The sequence below is a fragment of the Gorilla gorilla genome, chromosome 8 (genome assembly GCF_029281585.2).
Source record: "Gorilla gorilla gorilla isolate KB3781 chromosome 8, NHGRI_mGorGor1-v2.1_pri, whole genome shotgun sequence".
Lineage (NCBI taxonomy): Eukaryota > Metazoa > Chordata > Mammalia > Primates > Hominidae > Gorilla > Gorilla gorilla.
In genome coordinates this window covers 129,592,145-129,612,149 of record NC_073232.2, presented here as the reverse complement: position 1 = coordinate 129,612,149, position 20,005 = coordinate 129,592,145, and the positions used below count along the sequence as shown (strand labels likewise).

Below are 20,005 nucleotides of genomic sequence, written 5' to 3'. Positions count from 1 at the left end.
TTATAGGGATTAAAGAACAGAGCAGTTATTATTCTTAGTTGGAGAGTTGTATGGAGCCAGATATTGGAGATGTATTAGTCCGTTCTCATGCTGCTGTAAAGAAATATCCAAGACCGGGTAATTTATAAAGAAAAGAGGTTTAATTGACTCACAGTTCTGCATGGCTGGGGAGGCCTCAGGACACTTAGAATCATGGTGGAAGGGGAAGAAGAATCAGGCACCTTCTTCACAAGGTGACAGGAGAGAGATTGAGTGCGAGCAGGGGAAATGCCAGACACTTACAAAACCATCACATCTTGTGAGTCTCACTCACTATCACAAGAACAGCATGGGGGAAACCATCCCCACGATCCAATTACCTTCACCTGGTCCCACCCTTGACATATAGGGATTATGGGGATTACAGTTCAAGGTGAGATTTGGGTGGGGAAACGGAGCCAAACCGTATCAGGAGGAAACTAGAAGAATCCAGGATCCAGTTCAGTCTATAGGAAGATAATAAAAACTTACAATGAACCAGGCTGCAATCTAACAGATGAAGTGTGGCTTTTTTCATAGTTTTGGCTGGGCGTGGTGGCTCATGCCTGTAATCTCAGCACTTTGGGAGGCTGAGGTGGGCAGATCGCTTGAGGCCAGGAGTTTGAAACCAGCCTGGCCAATATGGCGGAACCCCATCTCTACTAAACATATAAAAATTAGCCAGGCATGGTGGCACGTGCCTGTAATCCCAGCTACTTGGGAGGCTCAGGCACAAGAATTGCTTGAACCCAGGAGGTGGAGGTTGTAGTGAGCTGAGATTGCACCACTGCACTCCAGCTTGGGTGACAGAGCTAGACTCTGTCTCAAAAAAAAAAAAAAAAAAAAAGCTTGCTTTTCTGGAACTTTTGATAGGTCATCTCAAATAAGTCTTTTAGACTTTTAAAAGACTCTCAAGGCTGTGAAGCCAAACCCAGGGCTCACCATTAAACGTCGCCTATAGTACTTAATAGATTATGGTGAATTCCTCTCTCTTTGAGGTCCCAAAAATATCCTGAGTTTCCTGGGCCTGTCAGGAAGTGACATTTTTCACCCCACTATAAGACCACCAGCTGGGCTGTTGTATTCAAGGTACCAGGCCAGTTTTTCCATGGTGGCAGTTGGGGAGAGGGGTGACAGAGGTGTTAATGGCGCCACAAAGTCAACTTTAATTCCTTGAAGTTGTCTGGTCATATCTGAAAATATGAGATTCCAGTCAAAGCTTGGTACTAGTGTTTCCAACTGTGTCCTTTTACAAGAAGAACAGATTCTTAAGAAACTTTCATAAATGATTATATTGCCATAAAATTAAGAATACTCACTAATAGTTTCCAAAATCTGGAGGGATCAGATGGGATGAAAAAGTAAAGGCTTCAAATTTTGCTCACAAAAGTGAACTTTACCACACTGCTATAAGCCATAGATTAAAAGAAAAAAAAGTTTCTTTAAATCTGGAAAACAGAACACTGAAGAATCAGCAATATTTCAAATAAAAAGTCATAAAAAATTATTCTCATCAGTTTATTCAGTTCCGTGTAATTTATTCTTATTCTGCCGGATCTTGGTTAGCAGTTTCATGAAGCCATCAGTTTCTTCATTAGAGTTTTATAAATTCTTATCCAGGCCAATGGTATGATCTTAAAGTTATCAGAAACTTGTATTCCAGAGTACTTGTAATGAATCTTGATGAATAAGCAATTTTGGACTGTAACTGACTGCACATGCTTTTAGGGAAGAACCAAAACCATTGTCTGTGGATGACCAAGAGTTAGAAATGGCCATGGCTAAAAATCTGATGAGAGTTCATGATAATCAGCAATTGACAAAGAAATTTGGTTATTGCTATGGCATTGTAACATTTAACATAATAACCAAAAATCATGACTGATAACTATTAGATTTCTAGGAATCTCTTACAAATTTTGGAATAATTTGGAAGTCATTTGTTTGTTATTTTGCTCTAAGGTCCTCTTGAAATGTTCTGCTATGATTACTAGTTTAGCTCAGTCCTGTAGCCTCTTGTCTTTTTTTTCTTTTTTTTTTTTTTTGAGATGGAGTCTTGCTCACGCTGGACTATCTTGGCTCACTGCAACCTCAGCCTCCCACATTCAAGCAGTTCTCCTGTCTCAGCCTCTTGAGTGGCTGAGATTACAGGTGTGCACTACCAATCTGGCTAATTTTTGTATTTTTAGTAGAGACAGGGTTTCACCATGTTGGCCAGGCTGGTCTCAAACTCCTGGGCTCAAGTGATCCACCCGCCTTGGCCCCACAAAGTGCTGGGATTATGGGCGAGAGCTACTGCTCCCTGCCTGTCTTTTGTCTTTTTTATGAGCCTGCATCAAGTTGGGGGAAGCTGGAATGCCTTACCAAAAGGGCTTCCAAGTGAATTTTCAAGTCAGTAACAGCTTCATATTTCTCTAGCATGCAGGTCTGGATGATAGACCACATAGTGCAAATGGAAAAACACTTTAGGAATGGCTTTCAGAAAGTCATTTGCAATTCTGGGGGCTTTGCCTTGCCCATAAGTAGATCCAGGTAGGTCTTGTTGGGTCACTGATACCATTCTCAGGAGAATACTGTTCTGCCTCTTACATTCATTTTTGTGCTTCCTCAGGTCTCTTTCAACAAAGTGTATTAGTTGGTAGAGGTCAGTAATACCAGGTCATAGGTTCCAATTAAGACCATGAATTCTTCAGAAAAATTTTGAAGTTCTTCCCTGGATTTAGAAAATTGTCTATGCTTTTGTCCAGGAAGTATAAGTTACTGGGGGATCATTTTGGAATTTTTAGGGGGTTTTATTTTATAAAAAAGCTGTTTAACTGCTTTTTCAGAGAAGAAAGGTAGTTCAAACGGTAGTAGACTGAATATTCAGGCAAAGTAGGATAGAGGGGAGCAGTAGTAGTCAAGCCAGTCTTATTTTCCTTGGTATATGAGGACTATCTTGCATTTTTAGCTTTTCATTAGCTTTTTGCAATGAATCTTTTATAAAAGCTATTTTTGAATCCTGTTGTTTCTTTAAGGCTTCTGAATACCAATTAAAAGGAGAATCCCATTCTCTCTACCAATTAATTGGGAGGCTTGGGATTCAAGTACATTTCTTAGATGAACGATCTTGTTCTTCTGGAACGGTCTTCATATGGCCATTGTAATTCTAAATTATCTTTAATAAGATTTTGCCACTTCTGTAAGTATATGCAGCTTTCAGGCTTAATACTCATACATGTGAAAGTCAGGTGTAGCCAGAAGGCTGAGTACTCAGCTCTTCAGAAATTAAGGATCCTATTTTTACCTTGAGTCTTGGGTCTCCCAGAGCCAAGATAAAAACCTAAGAGGGAGATGCCACGAGTTTAAGTCCTGTAATGTTTCTACAGTATACTTCATTGCATGGATATTTTCTTGTGGCTGCTGGACAACTTTATGTTAACTGACCCATTCCCTGACCAGGCTTATCTTCTCATGGTAGTCTTATTTTTTAGTGATGGGTTGCTCTAATAGCTCTTACATGCCTCACCCGTTTCCACCAGTCAGGTTATGGCTTTGGCTCTGACATTCCACTGATCAGCCTAGCCAATGATTTTCCCATTTCTCTGTGAACCAGACACCTGAGGCCTCTCTTATCTGAGTGTACAAGAAAAATGAAGAATATAGAACCAACATAACTGCAAATTCTGAAAATTAGAGTTCGTGCCCCCTGCAGTAATAACCACTTAGTTCAACCACTGTCAGTTACTTTTAGAACTGCAGCTCTTGCCAGTGACTCCTCAGCTACTGCAAATCCAAAAGTCAAGTGCCTTCTCACAGCACAGATTAACCCCAAACCACAGAGATAGGGAACTCAGGGCAAAAGAAAGCAAAGCTTGAAAGCAAAGCAAAAGAAAACAATTTTCAGGGCTTCCTGAGGAAGACAGAGGATCCAAAACGGGGTTCAGCAGCACCTTTACCATGTTCCTCGAGGTCTCTGGGTCATAGGTCATCAGAAATCTCCTTCATGTCCCTTCATATGGCTGCCAGAACTGTCAAAAGACAAAACTACAACAAATTTATTTATAAGTCTGTTTGGGCCCCTTATTTGGTTTGTTCTTATTAGGATCTAGCACAGGAAGGCGCTCAGTACAATGGCCTCCCATAATTTTTGTTTAGTGCACCCAACCTGGAGATGTTTTTGGGAATACTCATTACAATTGAACGAATCAGTAACAATCCAAAACAAAAACTTTTTCTGTGGTATTTGTCACAAAACAAAGATCAAGTCTTTGAATAGGACAAATAATGCTTTGTATGCTTTAAATTTTGATTGTTAAGAATGTTATTAATATGTATGGTTATTTTTCACAATTAATGATTTTTTTGAATTTATTTGGTTTTAAGGTACCCTTTTAATGTTTTCTGTTATCAAATATCTGTATCAAATAAAGAGCAGTTTTACATTTTATTGGTTTATAATCTTGTCACAATATATTGACTTATAACCATAATAAACCAATCATTTATTATTACATCTTTTTAAAAAAATCTTTGAAACTTTAAATGTAACCTTACCACAGAAAAATGATTCATTATTTATTGTTATGCTTACTCATTTTTTCTTTCAATTGTTTTATTGAGATATAATTAATATACCATGCAATTCACCCATTTAAAATATACAAGTAACTGATTTTTAATAAATTTACAGGGCTGTATAACCACCGTCAGAGTTTAATTTTAGAATATTTTCATCCCCCTCAAAGAAACTCCATATCCATTATCAGTAATGCCCATTTTCCTCTAGTACTCCTCCTGTAACCCTAAATAACTTTCTATCTGTATAAATTTGCCTATTCAAGATATTTTATATGAATGGAATCATACAATATGTAGTCTTTTGTGGCTGGCTTATTTCACTTAGAATTTTTTCAAGGTTCATTCATAGTGTATGTAGCATGTATTAATACTTCATTTATTGCCGAATAATATTTCATTATATGGATATGACACATTTTATTTATCCCACTCATCATTTGATGGATATTTGGCTTGTTTCCACTTTTTGGCTATTAGGTATGAATAATGCTGCTGTGAACATTTGCATGCATGTTGTATGAATGTATGCTTTCATTTCTCTTGCTTACACACCTAGGAGTGAAATTACTGAGCTATGTGTTAACTCTATGTTAACTTTTTAGGTAACTGTCAAATTGTTTTCCAAAGTGACTATATCATTTTACATTCCCATCAGCGATGTATGAGCATTCTAATTTCTCCATATCCTCAGCAATACTTGTTATTGTCTCTTTTATTATAGCCAATCTAGTGGGTATAAAGTCATTTTGATTTGCCCTTCTTCAATGGCTAATGATGTTGAGCATCTTTTCATGTGCTTGTTGACCATTCGTGCATCTTTGGAGATGTGCCTATTCAGATTCCTTGCCCATTTTAAAATTGCATTATTTGTCTTTTTATTGTTGAGCTGTAAAGAATTCATATGTTTTCTGGGTACTAGGCCCTTATCAAATACTTGTTTTGCAAACATTTTCTCCCATTCTCTGGGTTGTTTTTTCATTTACTTTAAAACTTTCCTAACTTTGGTGGAATCCAATTTATCTATTTTTCTTTTGGTACTTATTGTATTTAAGAAACCATTGCCTAGTCCAAGGTCAAAAAGATTTACTTTTATGTTTTCTTCTAAGGATTTTATAGTTTTAGCTTTTATATTCAGGTCTGTTAATTTTGAGTTAATTTTTGTTAAATTTTTGAGTTAATTTTTGTTAAATTTTGAGTTAATTTTTGTTAAATTTTTTATTACTCTTTCTAAAAACATTTTTAAAGTGCTATGAAAAATATGGAATAACTTACGATTACAGGGGAGAATTTCTGACAATTTTGCTTTTTCATTACTGAATTCTGAAGATTTATACCTGTCAGGAATTTGGGAACACTAGCTGGTGCAGTTTTGTCTGCATGATAGTAAAGGCCCTTAGGTAGTTTACTCTTTGAACAGGTGGTGGCAGCAGAGCTTTAATGAATGTAAATTCTCATTTTTTCCCTAAACTTAGTGTTTTATGTTTAAGAATCCTGTATGTATTTGGACTGCCTTCTTTTTGATAATAGGTTGTTAAGCACTAAGTTTAAAGTTCCTTTTAAGATTATTTAAGAATTGTTTAGAGCTTAGAATTTTAGGGGTTTGTTTTTGTTTGTTTGGGTTTGATTTTTCACCATGAGTTTATTCAGGCTTCTGTTTGTGAGTCTAGTTTGTGGAGTATGGACATGATTTGCTTGAGGTCTTTAACCTGCAGACACAGTTTTTTTTAAATTTCTCTAATGCGTTTTATCCACCTTTTCATTATTCACTACTACCTCATGATCTTCATAGAGAGGTAAAGTAATAGAGTAACAGTCAACATGTTCGTTAGTGTTAAAGCTGTTCTCAAGCTTACTCCTGAAACAATTTGGCAGATTTACATTCTGATTTTGAGGATAGATAATATAGAAGTTGGACCCATGAGTAACCTTTTTCTTCAGCAATAAAAACTATATTATATAATCTCGTGACTGGACCTCATATGTCTTTTTTAGATCTAAATATTAAACAGTAAAATTACATGATGCCAATATTCCTTGACAGTTGTTTTCAAGACAATAATAGAAATACCATTTATTGAGCACTTAGTGTTTGCTAGGCACTATGCTAAATGCCTTGTGTGCGTTGCCTTTTACCCACAACAGTTCTCAGAGGTAAGTACTATTTTTGCCCAGAGTTTCTAGAGGAGGAGTTGGGCTTAGCGTAGAGAAGTTAAATAATTTGCCTGAGGTCACATTAGTAGATGAAGAGTGTGTGTGTGTGTGTGTGTGTGTGTGTGTGTGTGTGTGTGTGTGTGTGTGTGTTTATGAGCAATTATATTGCACTTTTGTGTGTGTATGTGTTTTACAGAGTTGATGGTATACTAGCATTATTCTGCATCTTGTTTGTTTTTAAATTCAACAGTCTGTTTTGAAGATGTATAGCTCTTGCTGCTACATGTACATATTTGGTCAATTTCTTTACCTAATGAGTAGATAATACTTTGTATTTGTTTGACTTAGCTGCTGAAAAATAGCATATCCTGGAATCTCACCAAATTTTAGCTTTACTTCATGTTTCCACTAGAGGGTGTATAAAATATTTGACTTAATTTTTTTTTCTGTTACTAAAGCTATAATAGTAATGGAGTAATGTGTTGTTTCTTGTTATAATAATCAGAAAGAAAAATTTTAATGAATATAACAGGTATGATACTCTCCCTTGTTTTGTTTTATTCTGCAGGTTACTCATTTTTGGATCCTATGACAGAGAGGCAAATGTTCATTGCACACTTGAGTTAAGCAGTAGTGTTTGGGAAGAAAAACAGAGGAGTTCTATTAAGACGGTAAAATGGATTTACAGTGATTTATATCTATATAAAGTTCTATTTTATAAGCATGCGTTTATTACTATTTCTGTATTCCTAGAGTTATTTTTGGTCATGTGCAAATAGCTATGAACAGTTCTTATATATTTGTCTCGTTACAATACAACTACAGTGATAAAGTAAATCACAAGAAACTATAATTAGTATTCATATTACTTGCACAAGAAACCTAGTCCGACTAGCTTTCCTTTCAGAACTTTAAGATTGCTTCAGTTATGAAATTAGAAGGAACTAATTTTAACTAAATACCTTCAAATACATGTGAATTCAGAGTATTCATTATTCATTCATTGGACAGATATTTTATGAGCACTTACTTTGTTCTGGGCACTGTTTTAGATTCAAGAGAAACTGTTCAAGACAAAAAAAGCCCCTATTCTTGTGATACTAACATGGGGTAGATTTGTGGTATGGGGATTAGAAGAGGGAGGAGGTGATCTACATTTTATAGGGTAAAGATAGAACACAGTAATAAATGGTAAACAAAAAAAGTGAACAAAGCTATTCCCAAAGATTCACAGGTACTATGAAGAAAATAGGCATATGACAGAGGAATTATAAGTTATGATAAAGGAGGCTCTTTAGATCTGGTGATAATAGGACTCTAAAGAGATGACACTGGAGCAGGCTTACCAGAGGACACCCAGTTAAATCTGAATTTCAGATAGTGAATAATTATTTTAGTAGAAGCATGTACCCAGTACTACAGGATAACAGTCAAAATCCTGCTAAGTCTTTAATGGACAACTATGTAGTATTTTTATGGATATTCCTTTGACTTTTAAATTGTTTCTGATTTATTTATGTATTAACTGTTGTGAACATCTTTATGTAAAAATTGGGCAGTATGAAATTATTTTGGAAGAAAGAGGGTGATTTTGATCAGAGTGGAGAAGGAGGGACAAGAAAAACTGGAAAGAGAGGATGGTTGGCCCACAGTGTTTGGGTTTATGAAAGCAGTGGGGAGCTGTTGAACATTTTGGGCGTGGTAATGACATGGTCAAAATAGAGGTTTCATGGAAAGTTTCCCCTTTCTTTGGTGGCTGTTCTTGCCCCAACCTTCTTTAAGTTATATCTCAAACAATTTGAAGCAATTCCTCAGAAGATTGAAATAACTAGCATTAGAATTTGTTTTGAAATACATAACTACATGAAGAAGCATTATTGTTTTGTCCAGCTAAATTTTTGCCTTTACTTTGAATTGGTCATAACTTGCCATTGCTATTGGCATTTTCAATATCCTTTGTTATATTTGCAAAGATATGAGATTAGACAGTTCTAATATTTTATAGCAAAAATTGGTAAGACTTTAATCTTGTCATTATTTTAGATCTTAGTATATGTCATAAGTAGTGTTGAGGAAAGAATTCTAGGTTATTAATTATATCTGATGTTGAAAATGTCAGCAACAGTGTCTACAGGCATTAAATTATGAATGTCTGAATTTAATATTCCTAGGGAGGAGAATTATTAGTTCCTTAAGACAAAACATCAGGGAGTAGGATTCAATAATTTGTAATACATTACAAATATGGGTAGAAAATAGAACATCATTAAAACAATTATGCTAAATTATTTGATGAGTTTAGGATGCTATCTTTGTATAAATACAATCTCTAGATTTAAACAGTATTTAATGTTGAAATTTGTTCAGTGAAGTTAGTCACTAATTATAATGAATATACAGAATAAAAGAAACTTAATTCCTGTCATACTTTTAATGTGCCTTGAGTTTTTAAAGGAGTATAATACTGTAATCTAGGAACATAGCTTCCTCCTTCATCTTCCTTAGCATGGAGTTTTTGCCCTGATGGTTGTAAGATGTCTAATGCATCCTTAGGATTTTACCTTTCAAGAAAAAGGGTGTGGTCTAAAGCTGGCCAAAAGCACATGTCAGCCATGTCCTTTTTAAAACTTTCCTGGAAGTTCCTCCCAGGGATTTCCACTTATATCTCATTGGCCAGAAGTGAGTCCTATGGCCTCCTTAGCAGCAAGAAAGTACAGTATGAGAAGCCATTTTAATTTTTCTGCCTTTGTAGAAGTAGAAGGCAAGGGAGAAACGGAGTTATGAATGGCTTTTATGTAGCCAGTCCACAAGAAAACAAATCTATTTGATGACCTTTTCATTTTTTATTTTTTTAGAGACAGGGTCTCGCTCTGTCACCCAGGCTAGAGTGCAGTGGCACAATCATGGCTTACTGCAGCCTCCAACTCCTGGGATCAAGTTACCCTCCCACCTCAGCTTCCACCTCCCGAGTAGCTGGGACTACAGGTGTGCACCACTACACTCATCTATTTATTTTTAATTTTTATTTTTTTTGGTAGAGACAGGGTCTTTCTATCTTAGCCAGGCTGGTCTTGAACTCCTGTCCTCAAGCAGTCCTCCCACCTTAGCCTCCCAAAGTGCTGGGATTAAAGGGACTAGCTGTCACACCTGGCCATGACTTTTTATTTTTAAGGGAATTTTTTATAAATTGGGACATAAGGGAGAAATTGCAAAGAATAATTTAGCAAATACCCTACATAAAGCCTATTTTAGAAATACCTTATTAGAAATCCAAGAAAAGTTTGGAGCAAACTCACTCAGACCAGTGCCCTGCTTAGCTCATTCGTACAATAAAAGAGCTCGTAGGATAAATGAGGTACCTTGTGGTTGTGTTTGTTCTTTGAAAATAAGAAAGATTCCTCATGAGAATCCTATAAGCCAAGATAGCTGAGGTATAAGTAAATTAGATATTAGGCTTAAACAAAAATTAGGGGATCATCTTACAAGAGATGACAGAGTAAATACTAAAAATTACTTTACCACACCAGAAAGAGACAGTGCAATTTGTGATTTATTTCGGGTCCATTGCAGTATTCAGGTTTGGTGATCATACTTTGCTTAACTTTCACCAAGAAAGAAATTTAAGGAGTTTTCAGATTTTAAAAAGTTTCAGGCCATGATATTTTGGTAATAAACTATAAAAACTATCTATAAATATCTGTGGAATGTATAGTGCTTACAAATAAAATTCACAATAAATTAATCTGACATATATTAAAGCACATGTGAATCATTATGTGCCTGGTTAGCGCCACAGAACACATAAATGTCACAGTAGCACACATTGTTTGAAAGAGAGAGATCCTAAGTTTTACCCTCCCAGAATTGGAGTTTTCTTGCCACTGACCACCCAGTTGCTTTACCCCTAGTTCCAGACACAAAATAGATTATTGTTTTTTTTGTTTTTTTTTTTTTTTTGAGAGAGTCTAGCTCTGTCGCCCAGACTGGAGTGCAGTGGCGCAGTCTCAGCTCACTGCAACCTCCACCTCCTGGATCAGTTCTCCTGCCTCAGCCTCCTGAGTAGCTGGGACTACAGGCGTGCACCACTGCACCCAGCTAATTGTTGTATCTTTAGTAGAGACAGGGTTTCACCATGTTGGCCAGGCTGGTCTCGAACTCCTGGTCTCATGTGAGCCACCGCGCCCGGCCTCAGACACCAAATAGATTATTAATAAAAGTTTTGTTCTCTTTCCCTCTCTCTTCCTATTTTAGCTAGTCTACCTGTGCCTTCTGTATATTCTCTTCATCATTTATCCACACTGACTCACTTGATTCTTCAAATAGGTTGTTCTATTCCAACTCTATCCTTCCAATTTGGAATGTTTGAGGCCACTGGGGAAGAGAAGGCACCATGAAAATGGGCTCTGGAACCTCTGAATCTGGGAATTCTAGGGTAGAGGAAAAGGCAGTAGGGGCTAGTACGAACACCCACCTATTCTTTCATTCTGAATAAAAGGATGTAAGGAGTTCTGATTTTTAGAAACAAGCGTTTATGTACATTTTCTGATGCTAACCCTACTCTCCATCTTCCTTCAACCTACCACACTCTGCATTCAGGTACTTGACAGCAATTGCCTTTCATAAGAGACCAAGTATTTCCCTTTGCAATTAGAGACACGAGGTTGAAAATCCAAACAATATTGGTATATAAATATGTCACTATCAGAAAGGAAAGATGAATATGAATTTTTTCCTGTTTTGAAATGGAGAGGAAATTATAAAAGAAGCTTTTGGGTCTCCTTATTTAAAGTAGATGGGCAGAAGAGAGAACAATCATTTGTTCAGTATAAGTAAAAGAGTAGAAGTACTTCATACCTTTTGTAGCCCAGTATGCAGGTACCAGAGGGAACTGTGGTTAAAGGCATTAGGAGATGACATGCTACTTCAGATCTACCTAAAGAGCAAGAAGTGATGCATCCCTGAAAAGCATTCAGCTAACAGTTGGGGAGAATCTGTAAGTGATATATTGGAGTTCTTAATCAGAACAGTATGTTCTTTCTGAGTGTTACATGGTATTAACTGGCAACCGTTATAAGAAGGGCTTTAGATAGGGTCAGCCATATTTAAAATTGTGAAGCCTGAAGAATTCACCTCCTAGATTTTGGACTTTTTCTTTCTGTTTGAATTGAGTGGTATTTTTTCTTCTTTTTAGAAAAGAAAGCTATTGTTTTCTCATCAAAGTGTAATCCGATTCTAAAAGGTAAATCATTGATACCAGGCTCGTATCAATTTTTAAACATGCCCATACAATTAAAGAGATATTTGAGGAGATGATACCTATATTCTAAGAACTACTGCCAGGGTAAGAAACAAGATATGCAAACAAAATATCTAACATATGTAGCACTTTAGAATCTATGAAATACTCTTCCCATATACAAAGAGCCAAAGTCTTCTGACTATAAGATCTCTACTTGTTTGATTAAATCCCACTACCTCTAACAAAAACTGGACTGTGAATGGTATTCAAATAATTAGTAGTGATGATAATGGGATCATTTTAGAACAGAGTTAAGGAGAGATCTGAAAGTATGGGGAGATGGGATTTGAATACAAGGGCCTTCAAAATACGATCAGCCATGTTCACTTGCCTAAGATTAAGCCTGATTCAGAGACAGTCTGGCTTATTATAGAGCCCAGTGAGTCTTTGTTTACTTCCAGAGTAACGATTAGGGCAGTTGAATACAGGAAAGACTTAGTGTAAAGGAAAAGTAATCAGTTGGGAGAAAAAAACAGTATTTAGGGAAATCATTCCTATCTGATATAAAGATGCTAAATGAGCATATAGAAGAAATGAAAACAGTAAATGCATTTTCAACTTTCAGAAAGCTTTTGATGAAGATCCATTCCAAGGTTTCCCAACATCTAATTCCTAGGAGAATATTTTGTCACAATTAGATCTGGCTTAGAGATGTGGGAAACAGGGTAAGGATGATCAGGTATAGTGTCCTGAATGATTGAGTCGGAGACTTTGATCATTTTTCATAAATGATTTAAAACAGCACTAATAGAAATATAATATGTGGCACTTACTTAATTTTAGATTTTCTAGTGGACACTAAAAAACAAGCAGGAGAAATTAATTTCAGTAATGTTTTATTTGACCCATATATCCCAAACCTGGTCATTTTGACATGTAATCAACATAAAAATCAATGAGATATTTTACATTCTTTTCTTATACAAAGTCTTTGAAATCTGGTATATATTTTACAGTTGCAGCATAGGTTGAATTTCAGCTACATTCCAAGGGCTCAGAAGCATGTGACTAGTGGGTACCATATTGGACAGCACAGATCTAGAAGAAGGAATGTACAGTATAATCTTCAGATTTACACATGGCACTCAGCTCAGAAGTGCCAGGTTAAGAAGTAGAATATGAAGGAAGAACTCTCAGGACAAGTATGTAAGAAATAAATCCAAACTACACTTTGAAATACGAGATCTAGGATTCTTTTTTTTTTTTTTTTTTTTTTTTTTTGAGACAGAGTCTCGCTGTGTTGCCCAGGCTGGAGTGCAGTGGCGCGATCTCGGCTCACTGCAAGCTCCGCCTCCTGGGTTCACGCCATTCTCCTGCCTCAGCCTCCCGAGTAGCTGGGACTACAGGCGCCCGCCACCACGCCCGGCTAATTTTTAGTATTTTTAGTAGAGACGGGGTTTCACCGTGTTAGCCAGGATGGTCTCGATCTCCTGACCTCGTGATCCACCCGCCTCGGCCTCCCAAAGTGGAGATCTAGGATTCTTAAAGTAGTAGTCAGTATGTCACTGTGCTTCCAAAACAAGAAATCTGACTTTTCATGAAAGATGTCACAAAATGAAATCTTTTTATACCCTTATTTTAAAACTATGAAATTCTCTGGGAATAAATTATTTGTGCATTTATGGTTGCTATAATACAAGGAATTTAAAACAACTGGATAGGGCAAGGACAAATAATTAAAATTAACACGGAAATGAAGATAGCCACATAAAGATAAATGGATGGGAAAAAATTAGTGTTCTTCAGCTGAAAAGACAAAGGTGGGTGAATGACTAATGGAAGCATATAAATACAAAAAGTAAACAATAAGGATAATCAGCAACCTTACTGGAACTAAATCTGTAGAGCAATGAAGATAAATCTCATGTTCCTGATGATAATCAGATGATTCACGCTAAAAGAATACTTAAAAGGTCTTCGATAATCCAGCATGCTAGACACTTGCTGGTAGACTTCACAGAGACACAAACATGCTATATTTTTTTTATGCTATGTATCCTGCACCTAGTAGAGTTTCTGGCTTGTTGCAGTTGTTTAGTGAATGTCTTGGGAGGAAAGGGGAGGATCAATGAACTTTTGAGATAAAAATCTGATTTTATCAGTTGCCTGCCTCAGTGGTTTCTGATTGCGTATTGTAGGATGACAAATTCCAGCCCTTGCAGGCCTAGTCCCTATTTATTTCTCAGCCCTCCTTTCTCCCCTGCCATTCTCCAGTTTAGCCATGCTTTCACTCCTCCATACTTGCCATACTCTCTGTCCTCTACACAGCCATGGTACATGTGCACTCTACCCCCAACTCATTTCTTCCCATACAAACCTTGGTTAACCCATTCATCCAATCTCTGCTTGTGTTAGATCTTAGCTTGTTTGCCTTCGGATACATTCTTGGGCCCTTCCCTGCTGTATGCCATGAGAGGGCTGACCTTTGCAGGCTGTATTTCAGCTAGGTTTGACCAATGTAAAGCACTGATGGGAAATAGGAGTGAACTGGGAAAGCCAGGGTTTTCTTCCTCTTCCCCCCTCTGCATTGGACAATGTGTCTGACAGCCATTCTTTCTCCTTCGTGGCACCATGCTTCTGACAGGACAGGCCCACCATATTTCCAGCTTCTGCTTGATACTGTAGCCTCTGGCCTCTACTAATACCACCTCTTCCTCCCCCTGCCCTTCCTTCCAGCCAAAGGTCGATAGTAACTTCTTAGAACTGTTACTCATATCTGAGTTTCCTCACTGTCTCCTGTTTGGTACTCAGTTCTTCTGTCACCAAGTAGCCATCCTCTGTTTTAAAGGGCTTCCATATTAAATACTTAGTTTTCTGTTTTCTTAGAGCCTATTAATAAAACAGTAATCATAATTTCCTCTGGAAACCTTTCCTAACTATCATGAAACTCCTTGGTAATGCTTATCACAGTTGGGATTTCGCATTTATGTTTCTATGATAATGTGATCAATATTGTCTCCAGCAATATCTTCCGTATCAGCAGGTATCATGATTGTTTTGCTCATAGCACGTGGCATTCAGTGGGTATTCAGTAAATGTTTTCGGTATGACTAAGGCTGGCTGTCTGACCATGAGCCTTCATTCAACCTCAACCCTTCTTCTTCCAGACCTTCAAAGTTTTAGCGTGACTTTTAGTCACACTTCTGTTTCCTTTCCATCTTCAAGGCTATTCCTGATGTATGTTTTAACCAAATAAAAATGTTTAGGGTAAGGAAGTCCACAAAATGAGAGATATACTGCTCAATATTAATTTTGTGAAAAGCCTGATTTTTAGAGTGAGGATTTTAGTTTACAGATGTGGTGCATAATAGTATTTTATTTCTGGCATTACTGAACACATCAAAAACATTTCTTACTCTATGTATTAGTTTAATGTAACCTAAATAAAATGACTAGGTATAATCTAAAATTTTACTTGCCTTACTTCCCTTTCAGTTTTGGAGAGTTTTAGAAGTCTTGCTGAATGAAATTGAATGCACCTACAAGCCCACCTCTGTCATGTATTGTTGAATGTACATACAAAGAGTATAAAAGAGCTTCCTAAAGAACTGTGATTTCAAGTAAGAATATTTGAGACAGACAAACTTACAAATACGTTAGGCCAGATGCCTCAGAGTTGGCATTTTGGTGTGTTTTTTTAAGGCCAGATGTCTTGCAGATAGCATTTTGGTGCTCCTATTTAACCATTTGCCATTTACAGTCTTAATCTTATCAAAAGGAAGAGAAAGATTAAAGCAAATAAAGCGTTTTTGAAAATGTCAGTTTTTATGAAAACCCAGGTTTAGTTCAATTTGATAATACTTGTGAATACAGTAGGGACTCAATGAAATTTTAACCATATATAACATTCTGTAGTTTGGCTTCTTTAAACTAAATGCCTTTGAGCTTTAATAGTAAATCCTATGGAACATTTCTTCTCTTAAAGTTCATCTTGATTAAAAATGAGGGATGTAGTTCTCTGTCTTAGGTATTCTAAGTATGTTTACTATGATTCTAAGATGCTGGGGAAAGAATAGGAAGTTATGTTAAAATATACAAACATAAACTCTCCAGATCAAATCAGTGGGAGGCACTATGAGTATGAGAACAGGAAACTGAATATGAGGTGTAAGGCATTGTATCATCTCTCCCTTCAAGGAAAATTAGTAGTAGGGAAATCAGAGCAACAGTACTGTGAGTATCAGTAGTACTGTGAGGTTCCAATGAGGGAGAAGTAACATTCTTTAGGGAAAACAAGAAAAGAATATATTAAGGCGGTGACATTTGAACCAAACCTCATAGTATGTATAGGATTTTGAGATGGCAGAGAGGCCAGTTCAAGATGAGGACATAACAAAATCCCCAGTTAAGAGTGAGATATTTGAGTATCTTTGAGATAGAGTGAGTTGTTCAAGTTGGCTAAAGAATATGATAGCATAGGAAGTTATGCAAAACAAGAATAAAAAGGTTGGACCACCTTATAGAGGACTTTAAATACCACACTAAGAAGTTTGCCTGTTACTCTCCAAGACTGTTGGACCTCTGGAGGCTTTTAGAGTGAAAGTGACATCAGAATCTTTCTTCAGGCAGATTTAGAGCTGGATTTGAGTCTCAGCTAGGCCACTTTTTCCAGCATGACCTTAGTCAAGAGTCCCCAAACCCGTTTCATCCACACAAGTACTTTATTCTATAAAATGGGACTGATGCTTCTTACGGTTGTATGAGGGTTAATTGAGATTAAATATATTAAAATGTCCAGCACAGTATTTAGCACATAGTAGTTAGTCAATAATGTTTATTGAACCTGGCAGCAATGGATAAAATCAAGGATGATTTGATAGGGTAAAGACCTGAAAAAGCAGAGGTGAGGGGTAATGAAAGTCTGAACTAGAAAGGTGGCAATGGAAATGGAAAATAGAGTCTGTGTGGCTTGGATACCACTGGGAATGGAGGGGGTTTTGGAGTGAGCAAGGAAGCCAGAAAGATGAGCTATGAGGAGGGAGAAGGAAAAGGAGAAAGAGGATCTCATTCTGTACAAGCTGTTTGAGGTATAGTGACTATCAAAAGCCAGGCTAGAGATGGAATGTTTTTCATGTGGTGCTTTGATCTACTATGTTTTTTTTTTTAATTTTTACTGCTGTTATTTCAACTTTTAGTATCTTAACTAATAAGTTGAATGCTTTGAGGTTTATGCTATGTTTTTAAGCTCTCTTTTTTTCATATAGGGTAAAGAAAAGCAAAGTAGTTTCACAGTATTGTAGTAAGAATCTAAATTTTTTAAAGAGCAAGTTAAAGGAGGTAACAGTCATAAAACTTAAACATTATTTTTAGGTTCTGTTTCTCAGAATCCTGCAGTTTACTGAGATTCAACTAAAACTGATTCACACAGTCCATACATTCTCACTAGTTAAAACATCCTTTTCAAGGCACAGTAGCACCTTCCTATACAAATCCACTTAGCCAAATAGCTGATTTTCTGAGCCATACACGGATGCAGAACTAGGACATAAACACACACTTTAGGAAAGTATTAGAGAGATGTTATGGGAGATCTGGCAGTAGCATTCAACTCCCTGTCCACATATATTCAGTCCAGTGGTAGTCAGCAATTACAAGTTTCTGCAATTTTTCTGTGCCAGTCATAGTTTTAAGATTTTACATGCATTAACCATTTAATCGTCATTTAACAATACCATAATAATAGGCACTATTATTATCTCTGTTTTATATATGAGGAAATTGAGATGTAAAGACAGAAGTAATTTATCCAAATCACCCAGCTAGCTGGCAGTAAAAATAGTCTGCAAACCCAGGCAGTATGACTCCACAGCTGATGTTCTTAACTAGTACTATATCATTTCCACAAATGGTGTCCTATAGGCCTGGGTTCAGATCTAGCTTTTTCCACTCTCGCTCTATGACTATGAGCAAGGTATTTCATAATCTCTACAGTAGAGGTAATAGTAACTGCCTTACGGGATATAAGGGTTAAATGTATGTAAAACCCTTAGCATAATACCTGGCACATAATATCTATTATTATTTAACTTAACCTGATTGACCTCTTTTGTTCCTATGGTTTTAGTGCATATACTTTGTGTGTCCTTATAAATCCCCTACACTCACTCCCTTTTATTTTATTTATTTATTTTTTCTTGTACAAGTTTATAAGACCCTTTTAAATCCTTCCTGTAACAATGTGAGGAGGTCAGGGAGAGTATCCTCCTCAATCATGAGATAGTGGTATTGTTGTTGTTGTTTAAGATTGTGTTCTCAAATAATGACTTGAGAATATCAGCAAGCTTATTAAGAGCTGTTATAAGGAGGATGGAGATCAATAGCTGCTGCCCATGTCAACTGAGGATAAAATATGGACAAGCATTTATATTTCATCAGGAATATTTAAGATAAGAAATAAAGAACTTTTTAGGAATAAAGAATATTAATATCATAGCATGGATGTTAGTGCTTCCAGATAGTTGTAATTAATAACAGAAGGTTTTAAAACATTTAGGAAGTAGTTCATGATACTTCACTATTTGACATCTCTAGTTTCACCCATTTGCATTTTGCTATAAATGTGAAGTTCTATAATATACTAATTGAAGGTACTTTAAAATGAATAAGCTAAAAGTAAGACTAGTTAAAATTTTTGTTTTTGCCTTCAAACAGGTAAGTGGAAAGGGGTAGAAACAGCAACACGTAATTCATATGTCTTATTAAACCCATCTTTGTAGTATTTTCATTAGTTATTGTGTATTTCTTAACTTAAATATTGAACCTGAGTAGAGTTTAAAGTCGATTTGGGAACAGCTGTGTTTCCCATTTGTAAGCATGTTGGTTTACATTGATATTGGATTGTACTAGAGAAATAGGTGGTTATATTTGAAAATTGTTTATGTATAAACAATATGCCCTATGCTGGAAGAGATAAGGATGTTTTATTAACTACTGTAAATAAGACTACTTCTGGATAATTCATTATATTTTTTAAAGGTTATCTAATACTTCTTAGAGTATGGACAGATGACTTTTTTCCTAAATGAATGATTGTGAATTATCTTTTGTAAGTTGATCAATACTGAGAGTGTTGTCAGAAGTTTAAGTAGGAGGCCATTAAGCAAAAGGAAGTATCATGAAGCAGATTTTTAATTTTTGTGATGATACACTCATTTGTTTGCAGAAACTTGCATATTTTAACAAAATCAACCTGTGTAAGATAAGTTATATATGTTTAGAAATTGGTATGGGCAATTTTCCCCCATTTAAAAAAAATTAGAAACCTATAAAGAAGACTGCAAAAGTCAACCATAATTCCACTACACAGAGAGATCACTGTTAACTTTTTAGGAAAAACTTTATAAACATACACATACACCCATTGCTCACATACGAATATGCTTGTGTGTTCTTAAAGCATAAGTAGCCAACAGGCAGTAGTTTACTACTGATGTAAGTAATCCCTTGGTCAAAGATTATGCAAAAATAAAAGGCTGTTGATTCATATTTCAAATTATATTTCAGCTGGAATAAGGTCTGTAGATTAGATGATAGTATTATCCCAATGTTAGCTTTCTAACTCTGGCAACTGTACTGTGGTTATGTGAGAGAATGTCCTTGTTAGGTAATACATGCTTAAGTATTTAGAAGTTAATGACATCATATGTATAACTTATTTTCAAATAGTTCAGAAAAATAATATGCAGAGTGAAACAAATGTGGCAAAATGTTAATAATTGGAAAATCTGGGTTTAGGATAAATGGGAATTCTTTACTAGTTTTGGAGCCTTTCTGTAAGGTTGAAATTATTTCAAGATAAAAAAGTAATTTTTTAAAAAAAACCTTATTTATAAAAAAAAAAAACAAAACCTATGTGTACCTAAGGCTCTCATACTTCCTTAGTAAGATGTAAGTCATCTGCAGAAGTAGAGTGATACTATATGAAGTTGAGGCCTGACCTGGTGATTCAGAATAAGAACTGTTTCTATTTAACAAAGG

At 36.1% G+C, this 20,005-nt stretch overlaps 1 protein-coding gene across 2 annotated transcripts in view; it reads left to right on the top strand.

The window, feature by feature from the left end:
- The window catches only part of PDZD8 (PDZ domain containing 8), a 93,421-nt gene that overhangs the window by 49,249 nt on the left and 24,167 nt on the right, over window positions 1-20,005 (top strand). For both annotated transcript variants that reach the window (XM_019035322.3, XM_004050163.5), the window contains one exon: window positions 7,298-7,400. In XM_019035322.3, coding sequence (XP_018890867.3) covers window positions 7,298-7,400 — 103 coding nt within the window. The remainder of the gene's footprint in view (window positions 1-7,297; window positions 7,401-20,005) is intronic.